This window comes from Ceratosolen solmsi, unplaced genomic scaffold (assembly GCF_000503995.2).
Source record: "Ceratosolen solmsi marchali unplaced genomic scaffold, CerSol_1.0 scaffold1, whole genome shotgun sequence".
In the NCBI taxonomy this organism is placed as follows: domain Eukaryota; kingdom Metazoa; phylum Arthropoda; class Insecta; order Hymenoptera; family Agaonidae; genus Ceratosolen; species Ceratosolen solmsi.
In genome coordinates this window covers 14,259,547-14,275,737 of record NW_011948415.1, presented here as the reverse complement: position 1 = coordinate 14,275,737, position 16,191 = coordinate 14,259,547, and the positions used below count along the sequence as shown (strand labels likewise).

General features: G+C 37.8%; 1 protein-coding gene across 1 annotated transcript in view; it reads right to left on the bottom strand.

Annotated features, from left to right (window-relative positions):
- Positions 1–2,015: 2,015 nt before the first annotated feature.
- LOC105368957 (protein FAM102B) overlaps positions 2,016–16,191 on the bottom strand; it is a 96,437-nt gene continuing 82,261 nt past the window's right edge. The window contains exons 6-10 of the mRNA XM_011508150.1: positions 13,620–13,853; positions 13,095–13,493; positions 6,031–6,186; positions 3,628–3,833; positions 2,016–2,454 (exon numbers count right to left, since the gene is read on the bottom strand). Of these exons, the coding sequence (XP_011506452.1) occupies positions 2,333–2,454; positions 3,628–3,833; positions 6,031–6,186; positions 13,095–13,493; positions 13,620–13,853 (1,117 nt within the window). The 3' untranslated portion in view covers positions 2,016–2,332. The remainder of the gene's footprint in view (positions 2,455–3,627; positions 3,834–6,030; positions 6,187–13,094; positions 13,494–13,619; positions 13,854–16,191) is intronic.

Below are 16,191 nucleotides of genomic sequence, written 5' to 3'. Positions count from 1 at the left end.
ATTTACAAATTGCTATTGGACTTACGCGTTGCACCAATGGGGGATCGTTAGAGACGCATTAAGAAGCGAAAAATCAATACACAAATTAATATGATTTTTAGGATTAAAAGAATCGTAGTCATTGTATTTGTGCATTTGCATTGTGAATTTTTTACTCCCGAAGAACATTTCGACGAAAGTTGAAAATTCATAATTGAAAGTTGAATAGTTGAAAAAATTGAAAATTCAAAGCGGACGCTGAAAAGTGTGGTTGGCGGGTGGGAGGGCGGGGGAGGGTTGGACGTAAAAATTACAAAAAATCGTAGGTAAATAAACAATTGGAATATTAGTTTGGCATTAGTCGTTATAATAACAATTAACCTTAAAAAGTATATTAAAACGACGCACGAGTATACAAATTTTTAAGAAACCACGAAAATCTTATTTTAATCAACATAATGATAAATCAATTATCGAAGTGATGCTATTCTTAAAATCAGTTCTTTTCTATATATATTTCAAACAAAAAAACAAAACAACAAAAAAAAAAATTGATTATTATTATTTTTTAAACTTCACGTATACATATTTCAACAACTTTCGCTACTATTTTCATTTAATTTTGACAATCGTTAAGCGAATGTATAATTTTAAATCTTGTAATGGTTTATATTCAATAATTGGCGGCACACGAACTTATCACTGGGTTTGAAAATATCTCTTACAAGCATTTACTAACAGGAGATTGGGGTTGGGAGGGGGTGGAGGGTGGGGAGAGAGAGAGAGAGAGAGAGAGAGAGAGAGAAATAGTAAAGGAATAAATACGAAGTTGAAACACGAATGACATCTGAAAAGCATCGGAAGAACTTACATTTCGAATGTTCGCAAACGTGAATTAGCACATGTACGAGGCAATGTTAATACTGTAGATGGAGACCGAACGAAATAGTACTTACTTAGGCGGTGTAGCGTTTGGAAGTATGGGAAAAGCAAAGAAAATTATAGAAAAAAATGAACAAGTGAATAATAATCAATCGATCTATGAGAAAATTATCAACATGTTAAAGAACGAGCGGGTAAAAGGGAAAATTGGTGCACTCGCAGCATCGACAATAATTAACATTTATAAGTTTTCGTCTAGCCCGGAGGCGATTTTTTTGCTTTCTTTTTTTCTCTCTCTTTTTTTTTTTTTCCTCGTCATCTTATATTATTTATAGGTTTAATTACCTTATTTACATAGCTATTTATCCCGTCGACTTTATTGACTAATGCTCCGCTTTGCATAAACGCCTCGACAAAAAACTCTTGTGCTTCAGCGCTTCGCTTTTACGGAAAAAAAATATGCATACGCGTGCGCGCGTCAATGTCCATACCCACACGCACACGCGCGTCTGCACACGGCCATAGGCGATTCAAATTATGCGATGTACGTGTTGGCTTCTCGCTCTCTCGCTTCTCGCAGTTGTCGATTATCATACAGTTCTAAGCATATTCTTGCTTATTATTCGCGATTAGACGCCACGACATTCGTTAGTTTTTTCCTATCTTGCGCTTGCCTATCTCTCTCGTCATCGCTCCAGTGTGCGCCCGTGTGTTTCAACTCCCCACTCACCCCTTACAGCACCCACACAATCATACATGCACGCGTATTCCTGCTTAACGATTAACGCGATTTCCGTCACTTTTGCAATTATTACCACGGCGTTGCTTCGCCTCCGAACATCCGTGTCCATTATTGCGAATCATCCTCGTAAAATTGGCGAAAGTGTTCGTTTGCTGCGTGCGCCATGCCATTCGTTAACTTAAAAACCACACGTTTATATCCCAATAGCGTGGGCGAAAAATAATAATAAAAGCCCCGCACTCGTCACACAAATTAATTATAAAAGAATTCTCGTAATTTGCTCAGCGAGTCCGTCGTCATCGAGAGTGCAATTTGTCAATCCCATCGCATGGCGTTTCGATGTCGTAATCGAGCGATCGCTCGATCGGTCGGTCGGTCGGTCAGTCGGTAGGTCGGTAGGTCGGTAGGTTGGTAGGTCGATCGGTAGGACGATCGATCGGTCGATCGGTCAGCCCCTCGTCCCGACACGCCAAAACCAGAAGACGAGCAGCAAGGCTCGTTCGAGCGATTGACCGACTAGCCGCTCGGGCTCCGGGGCTCGGGACCCGCTAAATGCGATCATAATCTGGAGAGGGATCGAAGCGCAACGGCCTCCCCGTAGTCACGTCCGGGGGCATCGCAGGCGAGCTCGTAGGTGAGCTCCGGCACGAGGGCGAGGCTCAGGGTGAGGCCGCCCCCGGCGCTCGGCTGGCGCTGGAAGCGGCCCCGGGCCCGAGAGCTGGCTTCGTGTTACCTGCTGTTCTCCTCCATGACCACCTGCTTGAACACGCCAGCGGGCATCTGAGACTTGACCTCGTGCGAGCCTAGGGCCGTAGTGCCGTCCTTGGCTATAAAGAGCTGGAGACCGGTCGCTGCAAACAAACGATTAGGTAAGGTGTGAGATGGTCGTCATCGTCATCGTCATCGTCGTCGTCGTCGTCGTCGTCGTCGTCGTCGTCGTCGTCGTCGTCGTCGTCGTTGTCGTCGTTTGGCTTTCGCCGACCTAGACAATCTCGGAGTTGGCCGAAGCCACGATCTTATTAAATCCAATAGAGTTGGGCAATTCTTGGGCGTTAAGGTATAATATAACCGAGTAATACCGCGAGATTATGGATAATGCGAGAGGGCGATATTTTTGTTTTTCCAACCTTATTGTTCCCACTTTTTCTTTTTTTCGAAGATCCCGGCCGTCCGAGTCATATCAACTAGCTCGCTTAGCTAATCGATCAAATTTAAATTTAAAAATAAAAAATAATACAAATAAAAAATAATAAAAAATATATTCAGAAAGATTTCCAAATGACCAAAAACCAAACTGTGTTTGTAGCTTCGCGTACAAAGTAACTGTAATACGTGTAAATTCATACTCGACTAATATTATTAATGCTAATGACAACGCATTATTTCTAACTCAATCAAAAATAAGAAATAAAATGTTGTAGTTTGGAAGAATTTATTGCCGTGCTTTAAGATAAGGTTGAAATGCAGTTTACCCGTATCATTTTCAACGTGAAAAGCCAAACTGAAATCTACTTTAAATCTCTACTCATGACTTTCTAAATGAAATATTTATGTAGACCTATATATATATATATATATATATATATGACTTCCTCATTTTCTGCGACGTTTTTAATAATAAATTCACGTGAGTTACATTTATATATTTATTTTGATTTAAATTTATTTTGATTTGTAAATCTTGAAGATCGGGCAATTTTTGCAAATAATAATCGAGCTTATGTATGCACGAAAGTTCGTCTAGTCTTTAAGAAAATTATGAAATTTTAATATCAGCACAAAATTTCCTGATTAACGTTCGAGTGTCGAAACTAGAAAACATCGATCTCTTTTCAGATTGTACTTTTAGAGTAAGAAAGCGAAGCTGTGAATAAGGTTCAAACACTCTTGTAATCCACGTCTCCCCCACCTCCCACCTCCCTCCCCCTCCGCCACGACCACCACCACCATCACGAATAACAACGAGGCAACGAACGAGGTAATTCGTTGTCTATCTTCGTCGAGCCACGCAGTAGTATACTCACTTTCGGCGCTCTCCAAGACCGACTGATCGAGATTCGTTGCTTTGATAAGCTCGTCGATGAGGGAGTCTGGGTTCGGCCTCGTGACCTCGACCCTGCAGAGGACAGGATTCCCCGTACCGTCTTCGGCCTTCTTTCTACGCTCGAGGGCCGCCTTCGCCCGGTCCAAGGATCCGGTCTCACTGAGACCTGAGCCGCCCGACGGGTTCCTGAAAAAGTAGACGCGCACACCCTGGTTATAAATCGTTGGGATTTGGCACCGAGACTTTCCCAATCGATGTACTCGGTCGAGTACGCGAGCTTAGCTTCCCGTTGAGGTTAATAAATCGGTTGATAAGGATTGAGAAGGGGTATGCTTACGAAATTTTGGCGGACGTTAAAGACGCTTGCGGCTGCTTTAACGATTAGCTCACGCTGCGCTCGGCGATGCGAAATGCAAAATTTGCCATTGGGCTCTTAGATTTGAAATGGTAAAAAATCGTCGTCGTCGAGTCGTAGCGTTTACGTCTAAGGGAGCAATGACAATCGACTTTTTACCGGCAATTCGTCGATAGGAAAATGTTTTACCATTCCCTCGTTGAATTGTCAAACTAATCGTCAAACTATCGTTAATCGTTATTTTAAAGTCGGTTGTTGGCTCGAATTGCGATTATCATTGGCACCCTCGACTAGTGAAAATTAAAAAAGTTCACTCGGGGAATAATAAAGGAGAAGTCGATAAACATAACGCACGCACTACGGGAGTGAAACTTAATTGAAATGATAATTGTAAATTGAAGGCTGAAGCAACGAACCAAGTCAGAGCCAAACACCAAACATTAATCGATGCAAGCGCCAAATAAAACCAAAAGTCATACTTAAGCTTAGTATTAGGCAAGCACTACTATTGTTTGCAAAAACTATTACCTTCGATCATCACCTTCCTGTCTTCCACATTTATTAAGATATCCACAGATATCCAAAACTGAATTGAGTTAAATACAGACATTTAGACAAAGCAAGCAATACAAATAACAAAATATAAGATTCTAAATAATCCTATGGCATTTAAAATGATACAGGCATAAAGTGGGATAAAGGATACGAGGTTTTTCTTATCCAACGTGAAAATCGTTTGCTACTCGACTATATCTTAAAAAATAATCTTGATAGCTTCGTCTTGTTTATTGCTGGAAGGAAGAATTTCCACCGAATGCTCAATGTCATTGATGCAAAATTATTGGTTCGAATTTTTTTTTTTTATTATCAAACCGAGGAAATTGATTTTACTGTAATGGCATTTTACGTTTATCATAAATCGATTAAATAACAATTATTACTCAACTCGTCGTATTCTCTATGTGAGCGCACAAATATTCTAATTATTAATATTCCTTCGTTTAAAGTATCGTAGTCAAGTTAGTAATCGTAACCATTGACAATTCCCCCGATTTATTAAAACATGATCGACTTATTACTAATGCCAACTACTTAAAGAAAATGTAAAATATATTGTGTCACTGTAATTTATGAATTTTTAAATTACATCTTTATTTCAAACGAAACATCATGATATATTTAAGATACATATATTTCTAAAGTAGCCTAAACATAAAATTAAATTAAATTAATTTACACTAGCAAATTTAAACTAATTCGACTTCTACACGAAATATCATTTTATTATTAAAAAAATACATTTAACATAACTCGCTATTAACAATCAATTTGCTTTTAATTTTAATGTTAATTTTTCATTTTAGCCGTAGACTACATTAGATATTAATTTTTTAATTTAACGTCTCCATGAAATAACGGAGAAAAGTCAAAAGAATCGCCAAGCATCGATTCTTGAATAACCGTAGTTTTAAAAATTCTTCAACTCCGTAATGATTCAAAGAAACATAAATTTAATATTAAATACGTCGTAATCACTCGTGTGCACAACAATCACGGGAATCGACTCTACAAATACATCCTACATATATATTCATAACGATAATGAATAATTACAATAATCTTATATAATAAGGTTCATACCATTTAAAAGTATTAGACATCGTTTTTCATGAATTTCAATATTTTTTATTAAAGTTGAATGTTATTAATGTTCGACTAGTCGTGGATCGGTGAATTTCACTTATTATATATATTTTATTTTGTTAATTCAAGCAATGAATTAACGCAATATTCGCATTAGTAACACCTAGTCACAATTTCCCAAAATTTGCGACTACAGCATCCGACTAATCATACTACCATTTGTCACTATACAAATAAACTAAGATGACACGTAAAAAAAAAGAAGAAAAAGATAAGAAAAAACATAAGAATCATGCGTTTCGATAGTGCAAGACAGAGAGCTAGTGTGTGAGATATAGATAGACAGAGAGATAGTGAGAGAGAGAGAGAGAGAGAGAGACTGACGGTGGGGTAATGCTGTTTCGGTGCTGGACAACCGTGAGCAGTTCGGACAAGGCCAGTGAGGACGACTCCCCGGAGTCCGGGCTCGTGGTGACGGTCGCGAGCTTACCGCCGGCGCCGTCGAGGAGCTTGCGATGGCCGCCACCGACGCCGATGCCCCTGGAACGTAGTCAAACAAGGACTCTGAGCCAACCAAACTCTCCTCTCCTAGGATCTTCGCATCGAGCGAGTCCTCCGTCGATCTCAAGCACATACGCTGCAAGCGAAAGTGCCAAGTATCCTCGCGAACGATCTGTTAGCATGTCCTGACTATTTACAAGTTCCAATCCCGTTAATGGCCGAAGGTGACGTTATTTCGCAAAATCGGCATCTTGGAATGGAATTTGGAAGTGTTGCGGGGGGGGGGGGGGGGTTGACTTCTTCGAGCCGAGGTATTTGAAATAGGCTTTTCTTCTTTTTTTTTGGGATATATCGATCACCGAGTGATTTGTGTATTGGATAAAAGAAGTGAGTTAGCAATTGGCTCGGGATTTGTAAGTACTTAAGTTTTTACGGAGCGCCATTTAACGCAAACAACTTATATTTTAAATGTTTCTGTCTTGAGAAACAATTATTTTCGTCGAAAGATATCCAAAGCACAGGTTAAGTAGTATTAAAAAAATAAAAAAAAAAAAAAAACAACAAAAAAAACATCATTGCACTAATTTTCATTTCATATCATAGTACTGAAAAAAGTATTGCTCGTACTTACGAATGCGAGCCAATTTTTTTTATTTTCAAAACAACCAAAATACTTTTTCATTAAAAATAAAAATATGCAATATTATCAATTATTTTCGTATTTATGCTTTTATTGTTAAGACCAGAAAGCAGCATCGAAATATTAAAGTCTAGCCATAGCTTAAATTATTCACGTAAATCATTGCTAATCTACTTGCTTAAAATGCCTATTAATACGCGGAAATTATCACTGTTAAACCATTTCCATTAATTTGATTTAATAATGAATTATTTAATAATGAGACTCGATAGATGTTTTACCTCTTTACATATTTGCTGGCAATTAAGACTATTTACGCAGCTTATAGCTTCACTATAAGTACATGATAAAGAAATTAAATGTCTATAAGCTGACGTTGTAATATTCTCTTAATTAATTCAATATATCGATACAATTTTTCATTATTCCATTATTATGTAGTAATTTGTTTAACATTGTTTAGCTAGTTTTAAGATATAATATGAATGCATACGTAACTTTACACGCAAATTATGGTGGTTTACATGGGGATGGGATAATCTTAAGTCAAAGTGTGTTTCTTTACAGTCTTACGTAATACTTATGTAAAGCCTATAGCACTATTAATCTAAATAACAATATTTTATTTCAATAAAGCTTATAAAAATACATAAATGTATAGGGATAAATCGGTAATTATTCTCTTAAATTCGAGAAAAATACATTTAATAGTGATTTAGTGTCTTTGGTGGGCTGGCGATGGCGTTGGGGAGGGGGAGGGGGGATGGGTCATAAGTCTGTAGTGATAAATGAAATGAAATGACAATATATCTATCCTACGACAATAATCTTACGTACTATTCTCAAAACTGAATATTACATTATTAATAAACATTATATTACATCAAGAATGCAAAATTTTCAACGAAAGAAAATTAAATAAAAAGCATTAAATAATTAAAAATTTATGAAGATGATACTTCTTAATTTTAGATTAAATAACAATTACTGCATTCAGTGTATTTTTATAAAAATTAATGCCATGTAGCCATTGTTGCGTATATGATAATTGACGATTATAAAATACAATGAATATTTCAGTTTATTGTAATATCTTATTATCATTTATATATTTAGAAAAGCAGTACTATTATTTATTAAATTAGTCGGCATTTGTAAAATAAAAGGCCAGAGGCATTAATTTTTTTTTTTTTATACGAAAGCACTTAATATGCACAATGTTACGAAAACTGCTCAACGCACTAAGTAAAATTATTCTACATGACTCATTAGCACCTATACACACATAAATTCATGCACATTAGAGGCTACGAACTAATAATCTTGAGAGAGCACAAATCTTACATACATTAGCAAGCATTTGCTCTGCAAAATATAGTTGCAATGCTTATATTGCACGTGTGAGTGTGCATGTGCGTGTAGCAGCGCATTTACATGTTGTAATTAATGAAGACGTCTGCTCGGACGGAAATTTAAACACGTGATGTGCTACGTGTAGTAGTCAGCCGCATGCAACCGTGCACTTGAACAATCCTTCATAAGTACATGAACTGCATAGATAGTATCCTTATTTAACATTTTTTTTAACCGAACAGTCTTTTAGTATTCGGGAGTTCATCAGACCGTAGATAATTACGGGGCTTGAAGGGGAGGGGATGGGGGGGGGGGATCGCATTTCGTAAACTTGACTTGGCTTTGCTAGGCAATCGATAAATTGAAATCAATCTTCGTTTAAACCAATAACGTAAGGTATTCTAATGCTCTACCCAATTTGTGATTTCATGGTCAATTGATTGTTGAAGGTGATTTTCATTTATAAAATAATTCACGTGTGGCGTTTCAATTTATTTTCAATTCGCTCCAACAATCTACACTCTAACAATATTTTTCTATTTACAGTATTGCATTTCAATAATTACAACGACATATATTTTGCAATCATGTATGTACAAAAGCTCATATTTAAAAGCTTAATTATGTATTTCAACGCTTATAGATGAAAATTAATTTCATTCGCACACCATATCAGCAAGAATTATAATAATACCGCATCTTGGCGTAGATGTATTGCATAAGTCGAGATGGCGCTTTCAATGGTTTCGCGAGGCGAAAAATTCTCTTAAAAACTAACAGAAAAATAATCACAATATGTATTAGCAGCTAAACATTTCGCATAGCCTTTAAATTACGGCTACATTGATTTAGCAATCGTAAACTTCAATATTTCAATTACTCTCTTAACCGAGCACATAATATTCTACTCTACTATTACGTTATTATCAATACACTGGCTATCGAACGTACATTATCCATCTTGAAAATCAGAACTTTAGATTTAGCATTCGTCGTGTCATATTACGTAAGCTCAAATAAGATGTTTGATTAATTAATAAGTAAAAATTCGGAATATTTGCTTCGAAATGATCAATAATAATAGGAATAACTAATTTTAATGGCATTTGCCGAATATCTCCTAGACATAACGCACTGATTACGATTTTCATAATCTTACGATTAGCACTCCTGATAACAGATATGCGACATTAAACAATTATTTTCCAATATCTCAATTATTATTGTGTTTCGTTAACTCGAATAAATAAGATGTACGGATAGGCGATTGGCGAATGAAAAGTGTCGATAATGAAATGAAACGACGTATTATTCAAAAGAAAAATTTCAAATATTGAGACTTGGAAAAACTTTTATCCAATCGACACTAAATAGAATATAATATGTGTATTTATAATGCCAATATGAACTTTATTCGCTTCAAATTTCAATAAACACAGCTTAAAATATCTATACATCGAATTAGAATATAATTAGGATATAATTCCTCCAAACGATTTAAATTTACTACAAATTTTACATGAACTAAAATTAAGATCATTTGCTTTACTTATGTATCCTCTACGATGCAATTATGAGAGCTTAATTCGATACTCGAGAGATGTTAAATAATTTATTATCCAAAGCCTCCGTAAAATTTGGCATTTTAATAATGTGAACAAATAATTATAAAAATTTTCTACATTAATTTTATAATTATTAATATATCGAATGATAATTGAAATTGAACTATTAACTTGCGAATATTTATTAATTCGAAGAGGGAGAGAGAGAGAGAGAGAGAGAGAGAGAGAGAGAGACGACGACGACGCAAAGCAATAGCGATTGCGCGATACAATACTAAAATGTTAAAAGTACAATTAAGTATGAAAATTATTGCTCTTCAAATTACGAATATTTCTCGAAACGGAACTGAATGCATAAAATCAAAATAAAATGGAAAACTTAATAAGACGCATAATCAAAGGAAACCTCACTCTCTCGCGCATAATTAGTTTTATATCGCATTGTAGCGAGTAGCTTGTCGTGCTCTAATCCCCCGTTATACCATCGAGTAACATGCACGGAAAATCGATAAAAAAAAATTTTTTCCCGCCTTCTCGTTTAACATTCATCTTGTCTAATGAATCGTAATCCGTCAATCAAGATTACCAAAACACCAAAATATCTCTTATCACAGTCGTTACTTTTAACAGTTTTTAGCATTTTTACCATTGGTAGGCGTAATATTTACGGCCTTCTGATTTGAATTCACTTCTCATTCACTGACGAATGTTCTGCCATTTAACGTGACATTTTAAAAGGAGAATCAGCCGGACCGACTTCCATCGTACATCTCATTACAATTGTCTTACAATTGTGCACAGTTATGATCGTGCGAGAAATAACTCCGTGATAATAGAATGCTGGTGAGTTGAGAAGAGCGAGGGCACATCACACAGGGCGCGTGGGCTCGAGTCTCGAAAGCCTTATTTTGAGAGCCGCATTACTCTAATGCCCGGCGCAAACATCGCAGCAGTGACAAGGCAATGACATAGGTAAGAAGGACAGCGCGATCAAAGTAGACCCTGGTCAAGGCCTTCTCCGTAGCTTGGACGTCGAACCAGTAAGTCGAGGCTAATGTTGTCGCGGCGGCAGCGGCGGTAGCGACTGCGAATTTTTACACATATATTCGCTGGCATTCTATCACGTCAAAATATACACTTACACGCGAGATTATTTCTCATCCTTCTCCGTATTCTACGTATCTACGTACCGTTATTATACTACTTTCATACGTAGTATTTCTGCTATAATTCTATGTATAATCGATTTATTATAATGTGAGCTTCAAACTTGGGGTGCTTGTAGGTGGGGGTGAGAGGGGGGGGGGATGTGTAATTTCATGAGGCGACGCTTGAATGCCAAATCGGTTAATTGTCATAATTCTTTGAGGTTTGATAAGCACATTAGATTACGTTATTTAAACGATTATCCGAATAAATAAGTCTCGGCAATATGTGAAATGGGAAAAAGAGTTTAATAAGTTATATCCTAAATGCACATAAGCTTTTTATTTCGATATAAAATTATAAGAAATTGCCAAGAGAGAGAGAGAGAGAGAGAGAGAGAGAGAGAGAGAGAGAGAGAGAGAGGAAGGGGCAGCAATTTGACAATCGATCATCAGCATATTAACTTTATCGTAATAATTATTGTACGAGCGACCGACCTAGCGGTGGTACGACAATCGAAATAACTAGTCCGCATAAGATTGGGGATTTCCGTGTTTTCGCAAAACGCATATACATTGTACAATTGTTGTTTATGATTACAAGCTGATGGTAATTAGTAGCAACTGAGCTCGTAGTATAAATGTCACGTAGTACCATACGTTATAATTCTAATGCGTCGAATTGAAAACTTTTCCTATAAAATTTCTTTAAAAACTTTTGTACAATAAAATCTATTTAACTACATTTTTTTCTTCTTTCGTTTTTTTTTTTTTTTTTTTTTTTTAACATCTCTACATTGAAATTTACAATATCTTATGAATTCTCGACTAAAATTCTTTATAACTTCTGTATTTTGAGATATTCATATGAAACTTTCAATTATATTCACAGCATTAATTATATTTAACTATTTATATCGCGATGAAGTCAAATAAAAGGAATTAATATACAATATACAATATGAGACTACATAGCTTAAAACACTCGTTTCGTACGGTATTTAGTAGTACAATACAAGCCGAATGGACTTTACCAAAGCCTTAAAATATTCGTATCAGAGTGAAACTTGCACAAACAACTGTCAGAAAATAGAAAATTTGTAGCATACCAAAGCAAAAGTCGCAAAGTAATTATATACGTAGCGCATAGCAAAGGGAGAGAATCAACTAAAGAGATAGATAGATAGAGAGAGAGAGAGAGAGAGAGAGAGAAGGCGAAGAATGTTCAAGCAAAATCAATAGATGGCGAAAATAATCAAATCCTGCATTATCGATACAGACATTTGAATTATATAAAAACAGTCGTTATTTTATAATGCCAAATTTATTTTTCATCCAATTCATTTATTATAATTTAATTCAAACATGTTATATACGTAATTACCGATTTTTAAATTATTTTATTATTACTTTACAATAGTTATCATACAATTGAATAATACCGTCAAGTGCTTTAATTATCCATTAATATTATGTTGAGGAAGATTACTTATTTTGTATTTTTACGCGTCTTTCCTAATAGTATTTGTTAATAATACGTTACATTATGACACAAACATAAAAATACAATAACACTTCAGTGATAATATTTATAAAGCTATTATTTGCATCAAGGGTGTATCAAATATTCAATGAAGCTGTAATTAAAAAACCTCGGATTTATAAATTTGGCAGCAATCATTCGCGTAAAGATATTAACGCAGTGGATCAACATTGACCCTACGAACGAATATTCTACTTAAGCAAGATAACAACAATACATTATTGAAAGAAATCTTAAATGAATGCTCGATCGATAAGGCAGGTCCTTCGCACATTTTCAACAAGCAATCTACATTCGTAAACTCCGAACGAAATCTTCCAACAATGGCTATGGAAATCCTACTGGCTCGTGCGCGTGCGCGCGCACCCGAGCAACAGAGGGAGAGATAGATAGAGAGAGAGAGAGAGAGAGAGAGAGAGAGAGAGAGAGAGAGAGAGAGAGCAAGATAACGAGAGATGGAAACTTCTACCAGATTTCAAATAAACACGTCCTCTCGTTCCAACGCAATTCCACTACCCCAGATACCGCTTGATTCTCTCTCGTCTCCGGTCCCGGCCCCCAGACTCCTGCCCGATCCCTCCCTACTTCCACGGTTCAGTACCGAGGATTTTTAAAACTACGATACGAGAGTGAGGGGCCGAAGTCGGAGCTGGGGCTGGGGCTAGCTGGCGTAGGCCTCGTCGTCCTCCCTGTACACCTACCTGCTGCTACTCTTAGCGGCGCTGATCGCGGCGATAAACGAGGCCCTGGCGGTCTCGGGTCTGTGCAGAGGGTCGGGCGAGGAAACGGCCCGCGCCTGCTCGGCCAGCTTCAACACGGGACTCGTTTTTCCGCCGCGCTCTATGCAGTCGCACGTTTTGGAGATGCCGCGCCAGCTCGCGTGGCCGATACGCGGGTGCCCATTACGGGCCCCGGGCCCCGGTTTCTTGGGTCCCGCGGCCTCGGGCAGTCGAAAGTGCACCGGCGCCACTTCTCTGCGGAGCCGGGGTTCCTCGGCTTTGGGCGCAAAGACGACGCCGTTGCCCTTGTGGGACTCGCCGGGACTCGCGGGGCCCAGCGGTGACGTCGGCGACGACGACGGCAACGACTGTTTCTGCGACAATATTAGCGGCTGCTGGTGATGGTGGTGGTGGTGGTGGTGGTGGTGGTGGTAGTGCTTCTGCTGCTGCTGCTGCTGCTGCTGCTGCTGTTGCTGCTGATGCTCCTCCTGATGCTGCTTCTGTTGCTTCCTCAGACCGCAGCGCGTCGAGAGCGGCGTCGAAGATATGGGGCTGAAACGCGTGCGGGACACGACGAGGGAGAGGGGCGACGGCGGGGAGAGCGTCAAGTACTCGCTCGGGATGTCGACTTTGAGACGATGGGAAAGAGAATCTTTGTTCCTGTCCTTGTCGCTGGCGCCGTTGCTCGTGCTTTGGGAGAGGATCGGGAGGCGCGGCGCCCAAACTGGCCACGAGGGCGACCTATAATAAAGTAAAGAGACCAGAGGCTCGGACGTGCTTTTTTCTCTTTTTTTTCGTTTTTCTTAAATTTTGCTTTAATTATATCTTTCGTTAATTTGCTTTTAGTTAGCCTCATCCTGCCTGAGCTCCTGGTGGTCCGGTCTCCGCTTTTAGCTGCGTCGCTAAGTGTCAGTGGGAGTAAGGAATGAAGCGCCTCCGTCGCTCTCGGCACTGAGCTCAGCTACGACCGCAGCGAACGCTTTAACGATTCGTACTTGGGAAAGCCTGTCTTAGGTCCATTTACATTGCAAGCACAATCGTGGCGGATTATTACGATAAAGGCAGGTACACCGTCCTAATGCGCTTATTCATTCGATGCAGCGAATATTACTGCTCGTGGATTTTATGATTAAATAATGCAATACGTGTACCACTGTCATTCATTGGAGTTCAAATGCAATGTGATGAAGTATTCCAGACTGAAAAGGTCGCAAAAAAAAGCGCACAAAATTATATATATATATATATATATATATATATATATATATATATATATATATATATATATATACATATACATACATTTTTTTTTAGAATATGAGATATACTTACTTGCTCTGTAAGTGGTAAAAAAATGAATGAATGAAAGAAAAATATTTGCAGCCTTTTGACAATTTGAATAGTCAAAATAATAATATTCCTACCTTACTATTAGCTTAGAAAAAAAAGAAATTCAAAAAATTACCATATCACAATTAATACACTTATTGATTAATTGAAATACTTGGATGAAAAATATGCATATCTAAACGTAATAGCAATAAACATTGATGCAATGAAACTAAAATTGTCAGGCTACATCAGCTAAATAATGCAACACGATTAAACGATCAACCGTCTACGCAAAAAAAAAAAAAAAAACAATAATAAAATAAATAATAAAAATACTTATGAGGCGGTGTCGTTGTTTTTTTTTTGTTTTTTTTTTGTTTTATTTTTTTTTGTGCTTTTTTTTAATGTTAAAAGCAGCATTATCAGTGTCAATAAAAAGTGCAAAAATACATGGACAACGATTAAAAAGAACAGAAAGGTGTACTAACATAAAGCACTAAATTTTAAATAGTCAATGTACATGATATATTTGGATGTATTGTTCAGTGCAGTAGTGTTAATTTCACATGGAGAAAGTAATGGTAAATGTATGTGTGTATGTGCGCGTGTGCCAATTAGAACGATGTATTAATGGGAAAATAGCCGACATAGATTAGCGATGGTTAATGAAGTTTTAATTTCAATGTCGTCGGAGGTGCGCGCTTAACCGTATAATGTATCTATGTACAATGGTGGCCTAATGCAATGCATTATCGTCGATAGATATGCATGAAAATATTTCAGAGAGGATGCTTTCCGGGCTTTGACAAGCTCGGTCAGCTCTTGCAAGATTCGACGAGAAATGTCAAAAATCCGAGCAAAATTAAGAGAAATATCGAGCGGGCTGATAACGAATCGCTTATAAAAAATTTACTGTTTTGTGTCGTGTGGTTATATGTTCGTAAATAGTTTATTGAAATTCAATTATCAGTTTGCGCATCTACTTTACGCGCGCTTACATCTCAAACTACACCGAAAAAATTATTTTTAATGTAATTGAGCTTACAAAACTACTTTCGCCTCTTTTCTGTACTCTGGACATTTTAGGGGAAAATTTATGAAAACTGTGTATAACTCACTCGCCATTATCACTGCACACGAATGGCAATCATAACAATATCCAATATACCCAAAATTTCATTTTACAATTCGATGCACAATAAGCAAACTAATTGCCCTGCCCCTTTAAAACAAACGCATCCGATAATTTTAATTCGCTTGCTTAAACTTGCTTTGCACGCGGCATTCCAGCGAATCTTCCAAATGCAATTTCACATAATCATCCTTCGACTCCCGAAAGCGCCACTAAACCCAAACCCCTGAAATTTTATAATCTATGGCTTATCTCATCATAAGAAACGCGAAAATCGAGCACTCCTACCTCTCCCACATGAGATTCGCGCGTAAATCATAAAAATATACGAAAGCACCATGAATTATCGGGACAGCAAAGTTTCAGTTCTTGGATTTACCAAATCTTTGGCCGGAGCTAGCGAATCGACCACTGATCCACGGCCTCGATTCGCTTTCCTCGTCTACCGAAGCGATTTTTCCCGATGTCTCCCTTCCCCGCCGGCTCATCGTGAGCTCGTAAGTTCGCTCCGTTTTTCTAGAGAGCGATCGAGAGCGGGGCTGGTCAGTGGCAAAATCGTGATCCATCTCCTCTAAAGGATCCGCATCCCCCCTCCATCCCTCCCACCCTCCCCAT